The 26,680-nt window shown below is 39.3% G+C and overlaps 1 protein-coding gene across 9 annotated transcripts in view; it reads left to right on the plus strand.

Moving 5' to 3' along the window:
* The window catches only part of LOC107999596 (carbonic anhydrase-related protein 10), a 215,566-nt gene extending 190,855 nt beyond the window's left edge, over positions 1-24,711 (plus strand). For 4 of the 9 annotated variants that reach the window (XM_062081782.1, XM_062081776.1, XM_062081778.1 and 1 more), the window contains 5 exons: positions 4,994-5,060; positions 19,565-19,719; positions 21,175-21,300; positions 21,799-21,847; positions 21,933-24,711. In XM_062081782.1, the coding sequence (XP_061937766.1) occupies positions 4,994-5,060; positions 19,565-19,719; positions 21,175-21,300; positions 21,799-21,847; positions 21,933-21,997 (462 nt within the window). In that variant the 3' untranslated portion in view covers positions 21,998-24,711. The remainder of the gene's footprint in view (positions 1-4,993; positions 5,061-19,564; positions 19,720-21,174; positions 21,301-21,798; positions 21,848-21,932) is intronic. The other 5 variants (XM_062081777.1, XM_062081779.1, XM_062081785.1 and 2 more) reach the window with 3 other exon arrangements.
* The last annotated feature ends 1,969 nt before the right edge of the window (positions 24,712-26,680 follow it).

The following is a 26,680-nucleotide window of genomic DNA, read 5'->3' on the forward strand; positions in this document are numbered from 1 at the left end:
TTATGAAAATGAAATTCTAAATAACATTCGTTGAACTTGATTTCGTCTTCTTGTAAAAACTCTCCTCTCGCTCTTTTAATTCGATTCAACCAAACAGGATGAAAATGAAAGAATAATCCCTCCGATAATAAATATTTGATAATTATATAATAAGATTAGGATAGATTATGGTAGCGAAAAAATAAGTCCACTGATATAATTAGAATTTATCGGATCGAATGATGAATAAAAAAACTTGCTTGATAGAAGAATTCGTGACCAAAGATTAGAAAAAAATAATACATTTCTTGAGTGAAGGAAGTATGGAACGTTTGGAGGGAGAAAATTTATAATAGCGCATCCCGTATAGATCCAATGAAATCTCTTTCGAATAAAATCGAAGGAAAATGAAAAAGGGGAAACGTATGGGATGGAAGGGGAAAGGTTTCGTTGGCGGCATTCTTATTGCGGAACAATTATTTCGAAGTCTCTTAGACAAATACCCGCCAGGTTTTCCGCGGGTGCGCTGCGTTTCTTCCAAGAATAAATTCCAAAGTTTCGAAGGAAACGCTCTGCTTTCGCCAGCTCGTTCCAACCACGCTCTTATACCCTCGCATTTTCTTCTCTCAGTTCGACGATCCACTGTTCTCTCTCTTTCTCTCTCTTGCTCTGTTCATCTCTCTCTGTGGAACCGGCGTTCCGCTAGAAGAAACTGGAAAGGCCACGATTCTGAGGCAACAAACGGCAGGAAACAAGCGTTTATGCCTCTGATTTCTGCCACGATAATTCAACGGAATCAGACGTTTCGACTGTTTATCGAAACATTGACTTGCCCCATTTTCCCTTCTATCGAATTATCGCCACGACGTGGAATGATTTTTAATACGTTATCTCGAATATTATCGTTGCAGATTCGATTAATCTTTTGAAAGAGGTATATTGAACGGAGTGATTTGAAAAGTATATCGTGAAATCTGCCATCGAATAAATGAATAAAGGGATTGAAAGTCATTCGATCCTTTTATCCTCGTTTATTCGTTCAGAAACAAGTCGGATTTCTATGTAGAAATTTCTATCTCCCTCGAATTAATCCCCGAATTAATTAAGTCCAAAATATCATATTCGAATCCGTACATTTCCATTTAAACACTCGGCTATCAGCTAACGCTATTGAAATCATCATTTATCCCATATATTATAATGTCAATTAAAAATTATCGAAAATTCTCCTAGTCGATCTTCTCGTGGTCGTCGTACGTTAAATCTAAAACATTATCGTCCAAACTAATTTAAAATAAATCATCGAACGAATTCCAAAGAATAACCCCATGTGTTATTTAAAACACTCACTGTTCAAAAATTGTCAAAAACATTAAAAACCTTTTCGACCCTTCTATCTGTCCCTATGTTATTAACATCCATCGTCAGCGTAATGTTCATCAAAAAAAATAATCTTCACTCTCTTTACCAGGAGGAAACCTCCCTTTAAGAGGAGGAGGTGAATTCGTTGAACCGCTAATGACGCAAAAATCCTCGAAAAAAAGTTTCCAAATCATTACCCAAAATCAGTGGTCGCCAAAACCAGTGGAATTAACGACGCGAGACCGGGAAGGGAAGAAAGAGCGTGCATTCTTTCGAAAAAGCTTGCTCATCGCAGCCGGTTTTGCTCCCCCTTCCCTGTTCATCCCTTCCGGAATAAATTTTCGAAGTCTCGCTGCGAGCCGTCCTTCACTTCCTCTTCCTTTTTCACGGTCTTTAGCGCGACCGTGAGACATGGGGCAAGAAAAAAGGGGGGAGAAGAAAGGATGCATTAAGAACGAGGACAAAGGGCGGGGCAGTTGCTTGGAATATGGATTATTTGCTTGGATATTTTCGGGAAACAAGATGATATAATATCGAGAGGATTTTTCTTCTTCTTCGTTTCCTTTTATTCATTTCGAGGAGATAATTAGATAGAAAAAGATAGAGAGAATATAAAATCATCATCCTGCATCTTTCTTTTAATCAACGCAAATAGTTCTCCAATAATTCTAGCATACCGCTACTTCTAGTCTGCTAGATTTTCACTCAATTTTTTCCTTATCTTCGATATTCTTCTTTTAAGATATAAGAAAGATATAAAGGAAGGAAAGAAGAATAGGAAAAGGAATAGAAATAATTCTAGCATAGCGCTATTTCTACTCTATTAGATTTTTCCTCAATTTTTTCCTTCTTTTAAGATATCTTCTTCTTTTAAGATATAAGGGAGGAAAAGAGGAATAGAAATAATTCTAGCATAGCGCTATTTTTACTCTACTAGATTTTCTCTCAATTTTATCTTCGATATTCTTCTTTTAAGATAGGAAAAAGGGAAAGAGGAATAGAAATAATTCTAGCATAGCGCTACTTTTACTCTACTAGATTTTCTCTCAATTTTATCTTCGATATTCTTCTTTTAAGATATAAGGAAAAAGGGAAAGAGGAATAGAAATAATTCTAGCATAGCGTTACTTTTACTCTACTAGATTTTCTCTCAATTTTATCTTCGATATTCTTCTTTTAAGATATAAGGAAAAAGGGAAAGAGGAATAGAAATAATTCTAGCATAGCGCTACTTTTACTCTACTAGACTTTCTCTCAATTTTATCTTTGATATTCTTCTTTTAAGATATAAGGAAAAAGGGAAAGAGGAATAGAAATAATTCTAGCATAGCGCTACTTTTACTCTACTAGATTTTCTCTCAATTTTTTCCTTACCTTCGATATTCTTCTTTTAAGATATAAGGGAAAAAGGAAAAGAGGAATAGAAATAATTTTAGCGCTATTTCTATTCTGCTAGATTTTCCCTCAATTTTTTCCTTACCTTCTTCTTTTAAGATATAAAAAAGATATAAAGGAGGGAAAGAGGAATAGAAAAGAGGAAGAAAAAAGAAAAGAGCCACATACTCCCTCTCAATCAACGCAAACATTCTCCCCAATAATTCCACCACCTCGCCCCGCATTCATTAAAACCTTGGCCGCCGTTAATTCCCATCCAGGGGCGTCAACGAGCAAAACTGGGTAAAACTCGAGTCGATAAATCCATCCGGCGAAAAGGAGCGCGCGCGACCACTGAAAATATGATCCGGGTGAGAGCTGATTTACCCAGGCCGCGGGATTGTTCGAGGGTATTGTTGACAGGGTGCGCCGCCGACGACTCATTTCGATCTTATCCCTCCGACACATCCCCTGGGGTGTAATCCGTTTGAATTACACCCGTCAACGCCGCCACCCGCGGCACACTTTTACTTAGATCGAGCACCTGTTAAAGCTTGGCCCGACACTGCCTTCTGGAAACTCTTTGTCGAGATCAACGAGAAGTTGTATTCGAGGAGCGGTGTTGTTGTAATCGAGAGAAAGATAGTACAGGATATCTCAAGCTGAGGATAATATTGGAAGCTATATTTATAATTTTCATGGTGAGAGATTCCGTGCAACGACGATTTGTCGATACGTGAAATTTTGGAGAAATGTAGATATAGATATATATATATATATATATATATATAGATATAGATATATATATATATATTTGTAATTTAAAAAGAATTTATCGTTGATCACTATCGGGTATTTAGAAAGAAACGTTATCCTGTTGCTTCGTTAAATCTAACATGACAAGTAAAAAGCAAGACGCAATAATCGTTTCGTTTAAATTATTAAACCGAATGATCTGTATAATACGATAATACCCGGCCATTGATTCCGCTTTATTACGAGGAGTTGAAAATTTTATTATCGCTTAATAAGTTATCGCGCTCGGAAGCTAATAATCCAACTTACCTCTATTTTGTCCGCCGGATAAAGTCGCGATAATTACACCGGATATTGTAAGAATATTTACCTCCAGATATTGTAAGAATTTTTCCTCCTCTCGTTCCACTTGGCCACTTCGAGAGAATATTTTAAAAATAATCATCGTTTCGATCGCGTTTGTTGTATAATATTTACTTTTGCGATTCAGAAATTGAGGAGTATATAAAAAATTTTGAAAAATATTAAAAAATCCGAAGAGAAAACGAACCGTTCTCTGTTCTCCACGTTTTTGAAATTTTATTTCGTTTTTATATCGGAAATATTAGGTTGATTGGAAGACACTTGGGTCGAGATGTGAACATTTCTTCCACGACAGACCACGATGAATAACGGATCTGAATAACGGATAAACCGTAAAACGCCATGAATTTCTAAACGGAGCGCAACAATGACACTCGTAAAGTCGTTTCCAACTTTCACTAACGAGACTCTTACGTTGAAACGAAAAGAGGAACGAAGATAGGTGGGGTAAAAAAGGTATTAAAACGAAGACTATGGCCAAGGATCGTAAAATCTGCCGATAACCGAAATAATCGTATCTAAATTCCAGATTAAAATTACGATCATTTCGAATGGACATATTTCGATTAATCTTTTTGACATCCTGAAATCTAAGCGGACTCTAATTTTTAACTTTCCTTGGTTTAGTTAACTCGTTAAGAAAAATTTATCTCGAAACATATGGATGTAATTTTTCTGGAAAAATTGCACTTTGAGTTTTCAAGTTGCAAGAAAAAAATTTCCTGTTATTACTATTTGTACTGTTTCATCGATAAATAATCGAACGTACATCTATACCATTTCAAAAGAGAGGAAAAATATAAAATTTCACGGAATCTGCGAATCATTTAGATCGGTAATCAAGATCGTTCCGTAAGGCGAAAACTCTCGATCCACCCTCGATGAGCTTTTATTATTTATCGTTACTTTAGAGAGTTGCCTCTCGGTTTTAGCCTTTTATGGTTACCTTTAATGGCCGTCCAGCGTGGAAGTTTCGAAACGGCTCTTTATGCGGTGCACTTAGCAGCGTCCCATTTCATGGGAAATCGATGAAAAACGTATTAGGATATAAACTGAACGAGAGAGTACAACACTTTCTCTCTCTCTCTCTTTCTCTCTCTCATTTTGATATTCAAAGCATCGATACTCAAAAGAAATTTGTTTTTTTTCTCTGTTCCAGCTTGGGGAGACGTTAAATCCTGAACTGCAGATCATAACCAGCGTGTTCAACAAAGTTATATATCGAGGTGAGTAATTGCATTGATTTTTTTTTTTGCGTTTTGGAACTTTTACGACGACTTGAGTTTAATTATTGCAGGATCAATTTTATTTTGGACGTTGTTTCCGGTGCGAAAGATTTTCAAGAAAATAAAAATTCATTGATTCGTGAATGAAAGTTTCGATAAATTCTTGTTTCTAATTATCTTTTTAGAAACACACAGGAAATAATGCCTCGATGAATGATCTTTGGTAGATAAAAAAAGGAAAAGTATTGAAATATATATATATATATATATTCTTATTAAAATTACACGAGATATATAAAAATACAAAAAAATTCATCGAGAATTTTCAGAATGTTTTCTCAACGTGAAAAAATTTTCACTCCAATTTTCAAACGACCAGCATCCGAAAGAAAAGAAAAGAAAAAAAGAAAAAGAAAAGAAAGAAAATATATCACCACTCTTTCGAAATACTTCACGAAGCAACGAAAGATTAAAAAGTGTGCCACGTGGTCCTTCGGGGATCGCGTTTTAAGGATCGTCGGTGTCGCGAGCGAAATTGCACAGCACGTGGTTCCCAGTAATCGTTATTCTCCGGGAAATATTCACGGAGCCCGCGATAAACATTCATACCAAATCCCTAGTCCCACGTTATACATAATGCATATCCACCAGACTGTATTGTCCCAAAAGAAAAAAAGGAAAAAAAAAAAAAACAAATCATCCAATTTTTCCTCCAATACCGTGCTCAATTTCGAAACGGATATAAAATCTCGACGCGAAGCGACTTTACGATATTCGCCCGAATCCACGAAACGCGAGATTCGAAAATCGTTTAGGAGAAAGTATTTAACAGCAGAGTCTATCTGTGTATTCGTCGATTTAATTTTTCAAAAAGAAGAGGGAAATAAGAAATCGGAACATTGAAATGATAATTCTTGCTCGTAGGCAAATATGTGAAATACGAAGTCTCGATTTGGATGAGTTTTGGGAAACGTAGTGAAAAGTAGCGCACGGTTCGGAAGAGTTGGTCGGCCGAGGAGCGGTAAATTTCTATAACGGCGTGAACACGCGCGATTCATGGGCCGTGATCTATTGTAATTTCACGTATAATGCGAGCATCTTTCGTCTGTGCCGCTTGCGCGCACTATCAATACGCATTTACGTATTAACGCTGGGCCAGAGTATCCGACCCGTTATAGGCTTTCAACCCGCGACCAAGTTAACGTCTGCTTTTGCGATGGGATATTAATAGTTTCGTTCGTGCACCGTTCTATAATGGTCACGATTTATCCCACCCTATTACACGAATTTCCGCGTTCACCAAACTTTCGATCCCAATATTCGATAAATTGGAATTGGGATCACGATATATTTGACGCAATTTTTAACTCTTGGAATTCTCTCGAAAATTCGTAGAATATTTACGTAACTGACTTCATTATCGAAAGATTTTTTTGAAAACGTCCCGTACACTTTGTATCATTATTTCAACGTACAAAATTAACACAAGATCGAACTTTATCTAAAACCTTCGCGAATCTAATTCCACCCCGTCGAATATCAAAAAAAAAAAAAGAAGAAGAAGAAGTGGTCCCTCGACGTAGCACGAAAAAGAAGATATTCATTATTGCGCGTCTTTCACTCGCGGCCGCAATTAGTCGAAAGGCGGTTTCTGAGACGCGTGGAGGAGGAGGAGGAGGATGAAAAAGCCGGTGGATGGAAGCTCGAGGGGTGAGAAAGAGAGCGCGTCGACGATGAATGCGCGGTTCACGCACCAAATACCGCGTGGAGCCGGTTCAGCGAGCCGCGGTGGAAAGTTGGCCACGGTCGGTGGGATAACCCCCGGCCGGATAATAAATAAAACGGCGGCAGAGGGAGAGGAGTCGGCGACGCTCTAGGGATGGATGGAGGAAGGGGAGGCTCGACTCGCTGACTCTCGAGAGGGTGAAAAGTCGGGGCGGGGGTGATGACTCTCTTAAGGTAACGAGTCACCCCGCCGCGAATATCCGTGCCAGGCCTCTCTTCGAAACGCCGAGTTTATCTCCGTCGATATTGTGACGGGTAGTTCGTTGGCTTTTGGAGGGTGAAGAAGGGTGACGAGGCTACCATTAACCGTTTAAGGGTACGTTTCTCGTGAGTGGAATCGCGTTGACGAGAGTCTCGTCAACAGTTTTTCCTTATCGAATTCCCAGAGGAAATATTCGTTAATTAAGTTGCAAGGGAAAGGAACGTAGCCAATATCGAGTGGCCAGTGTCGCGCGTTAAAAGACGTGATTCGAGTAGAATTTCTAGAAGAAGATCGAAACAGAAGATGATTAATTACGTAAGATATAGCGACGAATGTTGACGATCAAGAGGATATCGCAAGAGTTGAGAGGTACCTTGAAGCGAGTCATAGACGGAAGCTCGCTTCGTTCGTTTTACGGGATCAGGGGGAAACGACAATCGACACGGCGCCCGGTCGATTTACAACGAGGGACAACGATGTTCGCGTCCACCGTTCGGTCGTTGTGCATAAATTCCCTCCTCCCCCACTGTTGCCCCTCCTCGTGCCCGTGCACACCGTATGCACACGCATACGTGCGCCTGTGTCCGTGTATTTTAATCAATACCCTGTTGACACCGCGACCACGGCACATAAATCATGAGACAATGGAGAATGCCGTGGGGGGTGGACCAACAGGGGTGGATCTAAGTATTCCATTGTCGTGTATACCTCTCCCTCCCTCTCTCTCCTGTACCCTCGATGTGTGCCACGTACGCCATCCATGGCAACAATGGGGGATCTCTCTCTCTCTCTCTCTAACTCCAACTCCTGTATGCGCGCCATCTCTCCTCGAAAAGTTTCCACCAGTATTTATTGCGAAATTTCACGAGAGAGGGCAAGATTGTATCGCGCCAAGAGGCTTCCGGTCGAGGAACCGGCCGTTGTTGACAGGCAGGAGGGGATCTTGACTTTGCGGTGATTCCACGGGATCTAGCCGCCATTTTCTGACGGGGGAAATTTGGATCGAGAAGGGGAGGGATTTGGTTGAGGATGTTGCTGGTAATGGGGATATGGAAAGTAGGAAAGAATTTGGATTTAATTATTAAATAATTAATTATTTTTGTTAATAATTTTCTTTTGTATTCGATTGGTGATTGTTGGTTAATGATAGATAGATAGTGGTGAATAGAGTTTGGAAGGTGTATTATTGAATTTTTGTTAATAATTTTTTATATATGGGGTGGTAGTAATCGTGATAAATTCTCCGTGAAAAGAGTTTTATTTATTTATTTTTTTATTTATTTATTATTTTTTTTAACGAAGCTTTGTGAAAATTGAAAATTTCGAAAATATTCGTGCACTTAACTGTGATATCCGTGATAAGTACCTATCCCATGTATCGTCAAAAATTGCCATTTGACATATATACATCGCGTGCAAACTATATTGTAAACTGTTTTATATCCCGACACGAAGGAAATTTCAATGAAAAATAACAATCTATTGTTTCCTGTACACGAATGAAACGATTACGATAAAATTTAATCGGTGTTTATAAAAAAGAAATAGAATCGGAAAAATTTAATTTCAAAATATTTTATCGTTCTGATGATTTTATATAACCCGTATTATCTATAGCCGATAAAACGCGAAATCCGAATTTTCGAAATCAAATTTTTCCACTCGTTACTGAAAACAAGATTAAGAAAATATTTCGTTAATATTCGCGGCGTAGACGGCGAACACTCGAGCGTATAATTTTGCATCATTGTCGAGGAATTATTATGTCACGTGCATACGATGCACACGAGGCTCGCTTTACGAATATAAGCTCGTGTATCGTGCACCGCAGCGTAAACACCGAGTGTTAATATTTATGAATCAGTTTAATTCAAACGTTGCATACGTATCTGAAACACCCACGCGTGTGAAACTCGCGATCTGTTTCGATTCCCCTCGTTGGAATCGTTCGATAAATCCAGCCACGAGATCGCAACCGTTTAACCGATAATTATAACCTTAGAAATTACCAATCAATATATTGTTAATTATCTTTTGTTTAACTATTTCGCGTAGAATTAATCAATCTTTTATTATTAATAATCTCGCGTCCATTGAGTATTTACATATTTATATATCGTAATATATAACCGTGAATAGATTCAATTTTCCGCATACTTTTCTGCATTCTTTATTCTACTTTAATAAAGCTTCAAAAGACTGCTGCATTCATATACCCTTTCTTCTTTTTATTTATATCTATAAAACATCTCGACGAATGTTTAACAGGAACAAACTGAAGCATTCCGTATATTCGTAGGAATCTTTTTGCAGAGATCTCTCTCTTTCTCTCTCTCTGCTCTCTCCAAGTTTGTCACATTAGATTTTTTTTATATTAAGATATCCACCCTCGTTCAAGAATTCAATTTTGCCTGGGATGAAATATATAGGGCGTCTGATTTATACTATTGAATACAATGTGATATTGTACCTCTCGAGATGCTCGCATTTATAAAGAAAGGATATTAAGTCGAGAGATGCCGTCAAAAGATCGAAACATAAATTTCATCCTCGCTGTTTCTTATTTTTCTTAACTCGATTCTATTCCTTTCGTTTATAATTATCGAATTCCAAAGATGAATGGATAAAATTCAAATTCAATACGAAGCAATAATCCACGTTTCTCTTAAACGGGGAACATTATTTCGTTATTTTCATTATTGAGAAAGATTCGAATAATAAAAACGTATCCGATGTCGAATAGGGGATGCATGGCAAGCGGGTGGATACATCGTCTCTCGTTGTCTTTCGTCATAAGCAGTTCTGGCAATATATGAGAACAATAAAACAGAGAGGGAGGGGAACGGAATAAGACAAATCCCCTCTTCTTGCAAACCTTGCTATGGATATGAATATATAGCTGCGTATCCATGCGTGCATTTACCAAAGTGAAACGAAAAATGTGCGACGCATTACTCGTCGAGCAAATATAAAATTCTTTATAGCTTCTTGTCTTGATCGCCAACGTTGAATCCGCCCACTCCTAACGTAAGCATTTGTATTAATTCTTCGTGTGGAGTAGAGTTAACATCATCAATTATATATTTTTCTGAGATCGAGAGGACTATATTTAAGAATAAATAATTATTGATTTTTGCAATGGAATATTTGCCAATTTTTTTGATTTTACAATGGATTAAATTTTCTTTCTTTCTTTCTTTCTTTTATGGAAACAAAAATTGAAGATATATCCTCGTTTATCGATAGTGGATTAACATTTCTGTTCCAGTGGATCTTCTTGTTAGTGTTTGTTTGGTTTATAAATCTCTGAGTTATCGTGGGAGGTCTGTTTTCGTGATACGTTGTTTGAAATTACGAAAACATGTCTGTGAAGTTATATACCTTGTTACCTTCATTGTGAAAGTAAACAGATAATATTTTCAGGAGTCGTGGAACAATATCGAATCTATATTCTCGAAATTTTCACTACCATCGTGATTCGCGTGAATACCAACTTCGATTGTCCGTAAACCGTTATATTTTCACTAAAACGTGATGAGTTCCAACTTTTCAAAAATTCTTCTTCGAAATCTCATCCGCCATTAAACTCTTCTAATTACCTCCTATCCTTAGAGATATATCCTTAAAACAGATATATCCTTTTCCTCGATAGACGCGTTCTCCAAGCTCTTTAAAAAAAAAAAAAAATCAAAGAATCATCAAGATCGTCGCGCAAACAAATTTCATTATTATCATTCATCCACTTAAATTCGTAAGCATCTCCGAGTTGCTCTCTTCGAATATCGGACAACCGTGGCACGTGGAGCGCGTACACACGTTGCATACGTTCGAATCTCTCGAAATGGTTGGCGGGGAGCACCGCGGGAAACAATACGGAAAAACACGTTGCACGATCGCAAGCGCGGGGGAGGAAGGAGCGGTGAGAGGAGGCGGATTTGAACGAGAAAAATCCGCGTGCCGTCCTTTCCAAGCCACTTTGCGATGAAAAGGTCCGTGCTCTATTATCTTGGAGCGCGGGGATGCCGTGTGCATACATCGCGTATTTCCACTTTGTTTCGCGTAACTGATGGCGGGCTTGCGCCGCGACCCTTCATCCGCCCACGATTTCTTACCCTTTTCAGATTCGCAACCACCGCGTGCTGTGCATCGGCACATGTTGCTTCGTTTTCGAGAACGATGGATAAACGTTAAATAAAACGTAACGTCGATTCTGCCCTGATTTAAAAATGGAGGAGGAACGATGGATACGGTTCGTCGAATTTTTTTTTTAGAATAAAAATTGTCTCGTCTTTCCTCTTCTTGTTCTTCTTCTTCTCTTTTCTTTTTTATTTCCCGTTTTAAATCGGTTATATCTGTAATAAGAAAGTGATAATATTCGGTAATTATTCGTTTTTCGTTTCTCTTCGATTTTCTGATCCGTTTCTTTCGTTCTATTTGTTCGTTACAATATCTACCTCGATCGACTTCTTTTCTTCATCGTTTCGTTTTTGTTAATAAACGTGAAGGAATAATTCCATCGATAATTGTGCAAGGTTTTTATAACGAGTTTATATAGCACTCTTTTTGCTAATTTCTCGACGCGTTCATTAATTTCCTGAATCTCGAGGAGGACAACTTTTTGATCGACACGCCGAAGAGTGTCGAACCTCCCTCGATCGATCAGAAACTTTGTCGATCCTCCGAGTGGTCCGCCGCCATCTCATCTGTCCTTGCTACACTTCATCCACGAAGTCTCGAAAAAAAAAAAATCGTTCCCAAGAACGATCCGTCACCCTAATAAATTCTTCCCTCCATCCCTCTCACCCTGGAAAATATTTCTATCGACCGAAAGAGAAAAATCTTGTCGAACGCAATAAAAAAAAAATAAAACGAACACGTATTATACCCAATCTCTTTTCTTTAAAAAAAAAAAGAAAAACAAATATTCATAATTTCAAGACTCGATACATAGAGAGTTGATCATTGACACGAAGATAGGCGACGAGAGCGACGAAAGGCGGGATTTCGATCACGATTCATCGCATAATAAGCATAACAATACCGTCTACCGATCAGATCGGTATCTGGCGTGCGAGAAAACGGGAATGTTTGACGCGTGGCAACGATGAATGGTGGATGGTGGAGTGAGGCCGGTGGCGCGCTGGGTCATTGTTGACGGGCCGGACAACGAAAGGGGCGCGGTTGGCCCGTTTGCTGGCCCTTTGTTCCATCACAGCGTGCCATGTCCAAGAAACTGAGCCGCGCGTGCAAGCAGCGTGGAATTAGCACGATTGCGATGCGTGCAGCCGTCTAAGGGCTTCGCCTTTGTGCCCGGAATAGAGGGATTCCGTGACGCTTTGTGGCTGTGCACTTTTCGCCAATTTTCTCGCGTCCGGTTTCATATCGCGGATAGATGGAACGATCGCGATTTCGATATTCCGCGCATAAATCGTTGGAACACGAGAAGGGAATATGATACGACGTGTGTATTTCTTTTTCACGGATTAAAGAGATCGATATTCACGATTTAATAATCGTGAGACAATGAGAAACGTTTAATGATTATTTAAGAATACGCTTGGTGGTAATATTGGATCGAATTTTAATTCTCACCTTGCCCAAAACCGGAGCAAAACTCTTTGCCATCGGCTAATTAAGTCGTGGAAAGGTCGAAAAAGCAAATGTCCACGGGGGAAGGGGGAGACAAAAGAATCGTTTGAACGACAAGCTGGGCAAACAAACACCGAGCCCCAGTTCCGCCAATAACAGACAGCGATTCTGTGGGAAGGAGTGGTATTGTGCCGCGCATAAATTTGAAAACGATTTTGAATACGAGATTCGTTGGTTTTGGGAAGGGTTCCTGGGAGGGAGCTTCGTAACGAACATGGGTAAACGTGTTCCACGAATCATCGAGAAAAAGCAGGCGTTGTCGATGCGAGGAGGAACAATTTTTTCCCTCGTTCTCTTCAACTGGATCCTGGCCTTGACACGCATACACGTATACACACATCCTTCCCGCACAGCGCGAAAAGTGGAAAGGTGGGAAAAACTGGGTGGTGCATATTTTAAAAAAAGGACAAGAGGGGAGGGGGCATGCTACTTTCCCAGTGTAATCCACTCGCTTCGTTTCTCGGCTTTTCCCTCTTTGGCACGCCACGCGATAAAGCCATTTTTCCCTTGGCAAACCGACGCTTTCTGCTGCTACTTTCAGGTCAAACAGCTCGAAGCGAAATAATAGCGGCACGGGGTTAATTAGGGTGAGAGCTGAACGATTGGACGTTTAGTGGCCCCCTTTTTCTCTCTTTCAGGACGTTTGCGAGAGAAGTTTTAATACGCGAAGAGTTTAAATTTTTCCTTTTCCTCTTGCGTTATTTCAAATTTTTCTTTCTTTCGTGGAAGTGATAATTTTTCTGATGAATTTTCAGATTTTGATTTTTGCAATTTTTTCCTTTTTTTCTTTTTTCCCCCCCACGGAACGGGAATATCGAATAGTCGATCGAGAGTTCTTTATTCTTCGATTTCAAGTTTACAAAACAATAGCCGGGTAAGTCTGTTTATATACGGTCGGTTTTTCGTACAATTAGTCCGGTAAATGGAGTTTCCATGGAGTTCAATTTAATTATACGGAGAAAGGGGGAGAAATGTAGAATTAATTTGGAAAACTGAATCTGTTTAATGAAATGGGCGACCTCGAAAGACATCGCGTTTGTATAAATGAAATTAAACGCACGCGTAACGTCCATTAATGAAACGGTCGATCGAAAATAATAATTAATCTTCTGTATCAATTAAATCGAGCTTATTATTTCGTTTTCACTTCTTTACCATTATCAATCGCCAAAACCAGAATTTCACTACCCCATGTTAAACAATTCTCCGAAATATCTACTAATTATAATTATAAGATGTATCTTCCCCCCTTTGTGTTAATTATATTCCAATATTGTTTCCCAATTTTAACTAAATATCTAAATCTAAACGAACATTTAGCACTCTCTCCCTCTCCCTCCAATTATTTATCATCATTTTCCTTGAGAACGCGTGAAGTCAATCGATTAATCACGGACAAACTCTCTCTCTCTCTCTCTCAAAGTGTTAAACCCAATCATCCTTCAAAGCGCAACCCTCATAATCCCCACCAAGCAGGAAGGCAAATATTTGACATTGTCCCACGAAAATCGTACATCCTCGTCTCAATCGCTCCATTTACTTGCTTATACACGCTGTAAGATATATACCTCTCGCATTTAATTCGACACGGCAGAGAGAGAGAGAGAGGATAGAGGTTACGATGGCGAGGTTGTGGGTGGGCCATCGGTGTTCTTATATCTCGATTATCGCCACTGTCATCATCGTTATCCACCGTTGCGCGCCATTAGGGTCGGCCCAATTTTCCTAAGAGCCCTTCGCCCTCGAATTCCACGCAACGACAGCAGCCGCGCCATACGTGTGTTTCTCGAAGAGCGTGCATCGACACGGCGCGAAGTATCGACGATGGCCAACCGCGATAACAGATAAGGGGTGCGCGTTTTCCTCCATATGCCTGTTAAGCGGTTTAGCGATTAGGATAATTGGCGCGTGTTTCATGGAGGATGAGGAGATTTTTCGGTGTGGTATTTGTAATTTAAATTTTTCTAATTTAAATTGTGTATGTATTTTCGTCCCCGGGTTGCGGAGTATTTTGACTAACTCTGGGTAGATTTATTGTCGATAAATCTTTTAAATGTTTCATTGGACGAGTAACGAAATTTCAATGAATATATGGACCCATTTCATCGCTAGGCTCTTTAAATATGAATAAGATTGATGGAATCTGGATTTATGTATGAATCGTATGAAAATTTTCTCTTAATTGAAAAAATGTATCGAGGTTGTTTACGATCGAGACGTATCGCGATGAAAATTCAAGTATCACGATGTTTCTTGGATACGGAGGAAAGTATGCAACGTTATTTAAAATAACGTTGGCCGATTTTACCTTCAAAGTTCATTTTATGTCGTTGGTATTCAGCGTGGCTCCTCGACCTGGTATTACACGGTTACAAATCCGCTTCACACCGCCCCTTTAATTTGGAACACGTTCCCTTCCTCGGCCAAATTCCACGACGTAGTGAATATATTCGTTCCCGTGATTCTCGATCGTACGATTCGATTCTATTTCTTTCCATTTCGCGATAAAAATTCTGAAAGAGGGTGAAATTCCGAAACTGCCCGCTTTCGAACGGATACGGTTCACTTGGAATCGATGAAATATTTTCCTCGTGCAAATATTAACCATTCTTCGACGTGATATAGTTGTATCCGTAAAAAAAGGGTTGGAAGAGGGGGAATAGTGAAAATTGCAAAACCGTATCGAAACGAATTTCTATTTTTCAAAATTGTTACGACGAAATATTTGTTTGTTTCGACCCTTGTGATAAATGCCTCCGATAAAGAAATATCGCACGATATTTCATTATAATAATCATTTTTTTTTACCGGTAAAACTTTATTCCAATTTCAATTTTTACGATTTTGAATTGAAAATTAATAATAAAAACTCGTGTAAATCGATAGATGGATCCTTGACAAAAATTCATTTCCACGATCAATTAAATATCTCATTGCAATTTTTCGATATATTCAGAGAACGTAAACGCGAGAAATCGAAGAAAATTAGAAATATTCGAAAATATTAATCAAATTAACGTGGCGAGATCGAGGATGGAATAATTTCCCCCCCTTTTTCGTCGCGAGCCTTTTGCACGGCATAGCAGAAATTCGAAAAAAATTCATCGCGATTCACGAAATGGAGGGGGATGAAACGGCGCGTGACACTATTCTCCATCTCCCCGTGCTTTTTTACCCGCGAACTCTTCGCAAGAGTTAATGCATTTCAATTAATCACCCATGAAGAACTCTCTTTCTTCCACCTCGATTCCTTACTGTCCTTCCATTCTCGCTCGCCTCTTTATTATTATTATTATTATTATTTCACCTGCCTCGATGCTTCCATTTTTTCCCTTTCACTTTACTCTTTGTTACTTCCTTCCTTTCTTTTAGAGAGAGAGAAAGAGAGAATATTTCCTTACTCTTACTATTTTTATCTTCGAATACCTGGGATAGGCCGGTATTTATCGATAATGTACCATGACGTTGGATCGAAATTTTCGACCGCTAATGTACATTCCTAATGTCTATATATATATACCTATATCCCCTAAACGTCATCGAAAATCCAGCCCCCGAAACGACTCCCAAATCCCCCACCAATCATCCCCAATTAATCCTCACCGACTCATCAACCCATTAACACTTGCCCACCCATCCTCCCGCCCACCCCCACCCATCCAATTCTCTCATCGAGCGTGCACAACAGCCCATTAATCACACACAAACGAGAGAGCGCGACAGACATCCCTCCTCCCCCTCCGTTTCTCTCCCGATATTTCTCCCCCACTCGACTCCTATTCCTCCTTATTTATTTATCACCCGCCGCGAGAGGAGACGCCTCGAGGAGAAGAGGATCGGGGCCGTCGTGGCGATAAATAAAAATAAAGCTCGGGAGGGGCACGCGTCTCGTCGACGGCGCGTCCAACGTGGTAACGAATGGGAAGAGACGAATGGGTCTCGAGTGAAAGGAGATGGTCGCCGTGAACGAGCGAGAGATAGACAGAGAGAGAAGGCTGCGCGAAGAGGAGGCGAGATGGATAAAAGGTTGACGGGTCCGCCACTTTCTGCCCTATAAGAGGGCTGAATGCTGTCCTTAAAAATGTTCCTCTCCGGAAGACGAGAACAAGCCGGATGGCTTGTGAGGGAGGGCTCCGCATTTATCCCTTGTGTCACCATTCCCCGCTCGTGACACACACTCCTTAATGTCACGCGGCCTCGATGCACGAGTAATGGCGCGGGTCTCGCGTCGCGACGTCGCGACGCCGCCTCGAGAAGGAGGGGGAGGAGGAGGAGGAGGAGATGCTTCTCGCCATTTGGAACGACGAGGATGATTTTTTTTTTTATTATGGTTCGATTAACGACCGATTCGAAGGGAAAGTTTTTCACAGTGATGGCTCCTTTTTCACGGAAACGGCGCCCGACTTTGGAGATTAATCATCCACGGGATTAATCCAGAGCGAGAGGGAGGGGTGTGAATAGGAAAAAGGGTGGAGGAGAAAGAGAGAGAGAGAGAGTTGGAGATAGTTGGAGAGCGGGATTGAGTTAGAGGTTCTCGTAGTTTATGACGATGATTAGTAAAGTTTCTAGTGGTTGCTAGTGGGTTTTTTTTTTTGAAGGGAGAGAGGGAGTGTACGTGTTTTTCGGGTGATTTTGTGGATTGTTTGCGGATTGGAGTGGAAATGTACTTTTTTTAACGAAGGGGAGTTTTTTTTTAAATGGACAGTAACGGGATTGTGTGATTCGTTGAATATAATTGAGATACTTTTTTTATGAGAATGGAAATGTCATCGTTTAAAAAAATCCAGAGATGCAAACGTTATTTTTGATTCATTTTAAGAATCGATGTAAAATTGGATTGGAAGAATTTTTTAAACGTGAGCTTCTCTTTAAGAGAACTAAATATAAGAAAAAAATACCAAAATTAAAATTTTTAAAAAAAGGAACGAATTTGATAAAGACACGTTCCAGATTCTCAACTTTTCATTCCCAATTTTATATCGATCTATTCGTCGACCTATCTCGTCGTTTATCGAATCGTTTGAAAAAATCAATGCAGTTGATCGTGACTATAAAAGAAAAAAAAAATAAATAAAATAAAATAAAATAAAGCCTTGCCAACCTTAAGCCAACGGGTGAATAAAGGGTGAACTTTTTTAAAACTCTCTTTGTCCTCCATAACGAAAGCGCATCCGTAAAGAGGGGGCCGAGGCTGTCGTCTGAATTTCAGCAGTATTTGCATGCTAAACGATCAAAATTCGTCTAGTTCCCTTATTCTATCGGCAGAGAACGCTGCGTTGCATATTCAGCGGCGTTATTTCGAACGCGACAAAATTACTCGATATTCGTCCTGGGCAACTTCTCTTTGAACTTCGACTCGCGAAACAGACAGCCTGTGTGAAAAAAAAAGTAAAAAATAAAAAAAAAGAGGAGGATCAAACCAAGGGAAAGGAACTTTGTACGCTGTATATATTATTTATTCATTTATTTATTCGCGGTGAATGGAAATGGGAGGAGGAGAAGGGGGGTGCTATAGCAGATTCCAGGATGCAACGAGGTCGTGAAATCGGTTGTTGTTTCTGCGCCACACTCTGCGCCTCTGTTTTTATCGCTGAAATTTCATTTTATAGACGACGTTCACGCGCCGCTTTTCTCCCTGGCATTAGAATTCCTTTCACGAGTCGTCATACGAACGCTTTTCGGGTTTTCGTTGTGTATTTTCACCGTTGCAATCTTTTCCCTCCCCTTATATTTACCTATTATCTTATATCCGTGCTAATTTTTTTATTCGTCATTGGAATCTTTTCCAATACCACCGTGATCGATAAAAATTAGCAAAATTTATACCCCTCCCTCTACTTTTCCCTTCCTCTTTTTTCCCTTCTATTTCTTATTCGCTGTGTTTATCTTACTTTCCTTTACATACCTTGTGTTTCTTTCTTTCCAATGATCAAGAAGAAATCAACGATTCACTTCTAATCCCTCCCTGCCCCGTCGCACCCCTTCCCCTTGCATAACTGAGACGGACATCGATGGATGATTTGCGCGTAGCCGCTAAGCGGGGCCTCGTAATTCCAGGGCGCATAAATCTTGGCGTAGAAGGGGCAATAACAAATTGATGTTGGTCGTAAAGAGAAACCGTGGTTATTCCGCCGACTTAACGATTCGACGCGGCGCGTTCACTCGTAAAAAGGGGGATGACACCTGAGTGTACGTGTGTGTGTGGCGGCGGTATCCCCGACGATACGAATAATCGATAGGCCCTAAAGAAATCCACTTTGGAAAGGATGGCTATTTCGATCCTTGGACTGGATTGGGTGAATCCGGGAACTGGAAAAGCAGATCGAAGGAGGGGGGAGAGGAAACAAAGGAGCGCTAATCGTGGAACAAATCGTAAATTTATTATTGGAACGGATTTCTTAATTAAATTACATCGATATGAATATTAATATTTTATTCTTGTACCATTGAACTCCGATTTGATTAACATCGACTTTAAAAGAATAATAATGTTTTAAGCTCGTCGAGACGAGCCCCTCTATTCGAGTGGCCATTTTTATTCTTCTCGATGATTCTCATTTTATCTCCGTTCATTCGAAAAAGAAGAATTGAGCGACGATCGAGTCTCTTTTTCACTCGACACGCTTTATAATATAGAACAAAAAAGAAAGAAAGTTGAAAAATAATATGAAAAAATATGTAATCCTGATAATAGTTCGGTGAACACGCGTCTTTCACGCATCGATAAAATTCCTACGATATATTATTCCATTCCACGCACGTGGCACGCGCGACATTTCGATAGATTCGAACGATAAAAAATGTATACATATATATATATATGTATGTATGTATGTTTGTAACAAGAGATTGCTCTCTTTCTGTGCAGGCGATGCTGCGCCCGTACGTCACCTGTCTTTGAAGAGCCTCCTTCCAGACACGAACGGTTACATGACTTACGAGGGCAGCACGACTCACCCCGGTTGTTGGGAGACGGCGGTATGGCTGATCCTCAACAAACCTATTTACGTAACAGCGCGAGAGGTGAGTGTTGATCCCCTTTACCTTCCTTCTATCCGCCTCAATTTGTATTCCTCCCTCGACCCTCTTCTTTTTATTGTCCCTCTGCGATCGTGCGTCGATCGGTCAATTAGTCAAGCTTCTTCGCCACCCCCGTGTAAATGTTACGCGACGACCCTAATCCTTTTCCCTTCGAGCAATGCATCGGGAAAGAATTTACGTTGCGTTACCAATTGCGTTGCTCTAAATGCCGGAGGATCGAGCATTGTGTGTGGGTACATATATATATATATATATATTGGGTGTTGGAAAATAAATAAAGCAGATCCTAGGTGATAAATTTTTTCCAAGGGGAAATTTCGATCGGGGGTTGTTACACGGTGAAAAATTTTTAAATTTTTAGAAAATTCAAATAGCGTTGGAATTATATATTTGGAAATATCTTTGGCAATTGGCGCTGCAAATATTGATTCATTCACGCGTGACATTGTTTCATCGTTAGTTTGCTGTTCATCGTGTAAAAACTCGGATGGAAAAAGCTTGATAAATTTCTTTTTTTATATTTTTTTATTTATTAATTATTTATAAAATTGCATAATAGAGAGAGAGAGAGAGAGAGGGAGGGGTATATTGATTTTATAAGCGTTTCAAAAAAAAAAAGAATTTTTTTCTTTTTCAGAGAATTATTAAGTATTAATTCAGTAAATGCACACGCTTGTTACACAATACATGCACATATTAATTTGCTAAGTAAATGTATTCACAAGCGATGAAATTTAAACCTTATCTCTAAAAGCATACATTTTCCCTTAATTTATTAAAAGTAGTACGAACTCAAATTCATCATTTAAATAGACGCTTTTATTATACAAATTATCCTAACGCGGTACTATATTATTTCTTACACTTTTTAACGAATATTCTAACAAACGAACTCGTCCTTTTATTAGAATCTCTCGTAAACAAGCATACCGTGATACCGCTTAATATAAAATCTTTTTTTAACTAAAAACACGCGTGTCCTGGCCTAATAGCCAGCACACGGATTCGTTAAAGAAGAAATTTCTTCCCTTCGCGCGCGAGCCTCGTTTAATTATTTACCCTCCCCTGGGAAGAGGAGCAGAGGTTACTTATTTTCGCGGAAGAAAGTCGGAGAGGGGCGGAAGTCCGCGCTAAATTTTATCGTGGAATTTACGCGCGTAAATCCTTGGCCCACCGTTATTAATCCTCCTCCACCGTTGCAAAATTAATCGCGGGACAATAAATAATTTAATAAGGTGTCAGGCGCACCAACACCGATAGCCTAAGTACATTACTTTCGAGATTCGATCCCTTCCACCCCCCGGCTGCTATTCTTGCGCTTCCAACCTCGCTTCCACCCCCTCCAGGCCGCGCCATTACTTAACAAGCTCTGCTTTATGGTTAAATATTGAACGAGGGAACGGCATCGTTACATCGTAATCCTAATCCCATTTCCAGCTTTACGCACTAAGGAAACTAATGCAGGGGCCTCCGACCACCCCGAAAGCGCCCCTGGGAAACAATTCGAGGCCGTTACAGGATCTTCATTACAGGACTATACGGACGAACATCGATTTTCGCAAGGTGAATTCACTTCTTCCTCGTGTTCTCCCCCGCGCACTTCGCCCGTGTGATTATTTTTCATCGGTTAAACGCCGAAGTGAAGAGGGGGATGGGAGCCGAGCATGGGGGAGGTGTTGCTCGATTGATAGATCTTTACGATCGCCTGCTCGGAGTTCAAAATTAAATCGTGAAGGGTTTTTTTTTCTTCTTCTTTTTATCGTCGAGATAAATATATATATAGTACGTTTATGAACATAAAAATGCGATACGTTCGGTAAATTGTTTAGAAATAAATATCGAAGAGGGTTAAGATTATTCAGAAAAAATTGTAAAGTAGGTTTTTTTTCTTTTTTTTATTAGTAATTAACGTATATTTAATTTAATTCAATATCGGAAAAATTATAACGAATATCGAAAATTATAATCGAAACGATAGGATTTTGATTAATTTTGACAAGTTTTTGAACATTTGTGCTGTGAAATAAAATTCTTTTTCTTCTTTCTTTTTCTGTTGAACAGAGACCAGATGCGAAGTGTCCATCGATGGCCCAGGACATGCACTATAGAGGTAACCCAGGAAATTATCCAGGCTCGAGCAGCCCCCAAACTTCTTACGTTTAGCGAAGGGATCGTCTCGATGAGAATCTGAAAAGATGACTTTTTCTTTCCAGCGAACACGTGGCAGGACGATGGCTCCCTCTCGCACAACGTCGTCTGAATCGCCGCGGCCTCCAACGCGAAACCAGAGACATTTTCGGCTTTCAACGCGACAGGTTCACGCGGATATTTTCCTAAAACCGTTGTGCATAAGCTTGACATGGTCACGACAAAACTTCAGGGGACTCGATTCGTCCAATCGCAGACAATTCCATCGATCATCCAAAGCGTCGTGAGAGACGAGGAAGATCGGAGGATAATAGGATTAAGAAAATTCTAATTAATTAACATTGTGTCCCGGATTTCGAGTTCTCAAATTCTGTTTCGTTTCGTGATTTCGAAAGTAGGGATAAATCGATAGAAATTTTGAGACGAGTTCATCGATCCTCTTCGTTTCAGGGACAAATTGGAGAAAATTCCAATAAATATTAGCGAAAGAACCCTGTCGCTGTCACGTACAACTTGTTGAAATTAACGCAAAATTTTCATTTTCTCCGTCGAACAGTTACATTTTACCAGCTTATTTCAATTCGCAAAAACCTTCGATTTCGGATACGAATACCCCTTTTTTTCGCAACATCCTCCAAAAAGAATCACACAAAAATTTCGATTCAATGTACGAGACACGATGTGATCGATATCATCAAATGACGAAAACGCGGTAATTAAGAAACAAGGAAACGATCGATCGAAGGTGTATACGTGTTTCGAGGAGGCGGCGATTTGCCTCGTTTCCCCGGCAGCTGCATCCCCGTTCTTTGCGAAAGGGGTGGAAGATTCACGAGCTACCAGGGACGGGCACGGGTTCCAGAGGCGGCTCGTTTCTCGAGCTATCGCGACCGAACCGATTCTGACGGGGATGATAAGTGTGTTTGAGCGCAGCTGGAATTTGTATTTGTCGCCTGAACACCATCCGGAAATCGTTCTCGTCGTTCTTTCGAGGGAGGGAGGGGACGCCTCGAAATCGAGGCGAGCGTGCAATGGAAATATTTCCTTGGATACTCGCCTCGACCGATGTCCAACACTCTAATTGATCGTGTCTCCTCGGCGACGATTTAATCCGATTTAACGTATTTTTCTGGAACGTGTTCTTTCTATCCGGTTGATTTGAAAGTAAGGAGACCTCGTTTGCCGTTCGAAATGGTGATTCGTTCTTTCTTTTTCTTTTTTAAATTGATTTTTTTCGTCGAAATAGAATGTAACAGATATTTGCACGAATCATTTTCAGTGACTCGGCTGTGGATTACATTGCGAAATCTAAATGTAAACGAAAATGGATTTCAAGAACGAGGCAAGTTTCTTTTATCTTTGTTTGTATTTGTAAAAATTTTTACAAATAATCGTTGCTTTTTTTGATCGACGAATGAAATTTTCAATATTTCTCGTTTAAATTCATTGTTTAATTAATCTATCGTCGTATCTTAGGAGACTGTTGATAACTGTTATATTTTTATTACCATTAATTCGATTCTTTATCCTTTATATTATATGAATTTCAGTTACAAAGAAATCGGTCTCGTTACTTTTAGATCGGACACGTCGATTACGATTCGAAAGGAAAACTTGAAATTCTTCTGGAAATTCGAGATATTACCATACCAGGGGGAAAGTTTGAGAAAAGTTTCTACAAGTAGTAAAACGATAGAAGATTTGCCATGATTGTATATATAACGTGAACGTGATCGCTTTGCGAATCTACTAATCCGAAATTCTATAGTTTAACGCAGAAATGGCAGAATTATTTTTTAGCGAGATAAATCGAAATCTTTGATGTGCGGTAGTTCAACTACGAATAATAATAATTAAAAGAAAAAAAAAAAAAAAAAAACACTCGCCATAATTCTATATTTAGAAAATAATTTGACGAAAATTTCGACAAAAAGAAAAGAAAAAAGAAATAATTTTGTTCAACCGTTTACAAAGTATGTAAAGTAATAGTTAAAAACTTCGCCAAAGAGTGACCACGTATATCGTCCTTCCCGCGATATTTTTTTATTTAACAATCAAAGAACAATCGTGTGCCTGTCGCTATTAGCAGAGAGAGAGAGAGAGAGAGAAAGAGAGAATCGTGCTCGTTCCGCTTCTGAATAAAAACCACCCTTAAAAAGAAAAAAAAGAAAGAAGAAATAAATAAATAAATAATAATCCATCGACTAAGGGCGAGTGGATACGAGTGTGGTGGTTGAAATTTTGTCAACTTACTTGACAGGTTTTTGTCAATTATTTTCTAGCCAATATACGTAAACGAGAGAGAATGAACGAACGACGATTAGAAAACGTGTCAATGTAAGGAAATTTTTGAGAAACGTAAAAAAAGAAGAGAAAAGAAGAAGATTCCTCGAGCGGAACGAGCGATTCAAAGAAGAATAATTGGATGTTTTAGGGGATGAGAGTGAGAAAGGGTGAGAAATTAGAGTGAAAAGGAAAAAAAAAAGAAAAGTGAGAGGAATGAGAAATAGAGTCGCGTGCTAGACCAACCGCAATCGCGAGAAAATAAATAAATAAATAAATAAATTGGATTGTTCGTAGCTTTAGCCGAATGGACGAATGATCCATCGCTTTTGTATATAAAAAATACAGGATACTAAGAGGAAACGTAAGAAAAGGAACTAACTATTAAATAGGCGTAAGCAGATTAAGAGGATACTTTAGAGGGAAAATGGAGGAGGAGGAGGAGAAATGTGTATAGAAACTAACATTGTATCATACGAAAGTGAACGTTTAACGATTGTGGTTAATGACTAATGATAATAATAAACGCAACGTTATATTGTACATTGTGTATTTCCTGTGGATCTTTTTTTAATTGTTCGTTCTCTTTAACCTCTCTCCTATTCTTCGAAGATGTTCAAAGTCTCTTCGAAATTGAATATTATTACATCGTATAAATAATTACGAACCCCTTTCTTTTATTCTTTTATTTTATCGATAGTGCGAGAAGGAAAAGTGAAAAAAGAATTTCGCATCGAGTCACAATCACGATTTAAATCAAATTTCTCTTGTCTCTGTATTTAAAAGAACAAAAAAAAAAAGAATTTCAAATACATTATTTTTTATTCACAGAGAGATAAAGAGCATTTTTTTGAAAAATTTCCCCATTTCGAGCATATACTATACGAACTATTACATGTAAGAAGACGATCAATCAGAAAATTTCTCGTACAAACGAATACCAAAATATTTTCCTTTCCACGACTTTACTCCAAGTGTATGTGTATATATATATACACTATGTATATATATTTGATTTCAGTCTAAATCGAAACTTCTAACAGCTCACATCGACTCGATGCTCGTAATATATTTCGCACGGATATTTTGCAAATATAAAAAATTTACAAATTTGACAAAAAAATTGTTACATCGTAAATTCATTCGATTCAAACACGGATACGTTTTATATATCGAAATAAATTTTCCAATAAAAATCGAGCAATTATTCGAAGAGACGAACGATGGACCGGAAGTTTCTTTGGAGGAAACCGGAAGACGAGGCCTCTCGCGACAATCTTACGATCGAAAAATCCCGCTACATTGACAAATTGCCCGAACGGTGGAAATTGGGTCGAACGATGGGCAAAGTTCGTGGCGCGAGGCTGCGTCTCATCCTTCATTAATTATCTCCCTTGTCGCGGCAACTTTTCGACGACGATGCTCCGCAGGGACCATCCGGAACCGAGGTAAGTGAATTTCGTTTTACGAATTTCCAAGTTGAAATTTTCGTGCCCATTGCACCCGTCCGATGTTTTCAGACGATCGATCATGAATAACGGATAATTCGTGGCCGTTTTCGCTCTCCATTGCGTGGTCGTGTCCTATTAATGTGTTTAGAAACCGTGTGTTCACCGTTTTATTAATAAAACGTATAAATTACGCTTTACTGTTCGACCGAACCAATAAAAGTGTTTAAAAAATTTAGACAAACGATATAAAATAAATCTGACGAATACAAATATCGCGGTAATAATACATTGTCAAGTTTTATATCTTGGATTATTTCTCCCCTTGATATTTGAGGAAATAATTTAAAAAAAACACGATCCGTCTACAACCGCAATTGTTATCAACGATTCTCCAAATACGATTATTTTTACAATGAAATTATTGATAATAAAGTGTACGTAATATCGCAAAGTAAATGAGAAATATTAGAAGGGAAGGAGGAAACAAGTATCGACAAGTGAATGACCGTCAAAGCACGGCCCCATCGCGATAATATCCTTTGTAAATCAGAGGCGTAGTCGACGTTCCTCGAGAAACGTTGCACAGACAGTTGTGACAAACGAAACATCCAAATATTCAATTTGCACCGACGTACTCCTCTGGGGCCGGGTCCACGGAGAATAGCTCTTGTCACGCAGACCAGACAGACTTATCGGAACGTGGACGACGTCTGACGGGGACTATTGACGTGTTCGAGATCGTGGAAGCCTCGATTACGATTCGATCAACCTCTTTTATCTCCGCCCTGTCAATTAACCGCTTCCGGCCCCGGCTAATTGTCCCTGGACGGTGAACCGAGCTGCGTGTGGATTCTCCAGCAGGAGGAGATGCTCACGACGCTTTCCATCGTTTTAAACCGGATAGAGTACTCTAAAAATTCGGATAAATAATTCGTGCTCGTTGAATACATCGTTCACCTCGCATGTTTTGTTGCCTTTGCCAACGATTGTGTGTGATTATTGGATTATTGGTTTTTGTATTCTATCGATTAGAATTCTCCTCGTAGAATCATTGATTTTAT

The sequence above is a fragment of the Apis cerana genome, linkage group LG11 (genome assembly GCF_029169275.1).
Source record: "Apis cerana isolate GH-2021 linkage group LG11, AcerK_1.0, whole genome shotgun sequence".
NCBI classification, from domain to species: Eukaryota; Metazoa; Arthropoda; class Insecta; order Hymenoptera; family Apidae; genus Apis; species Apis cerana.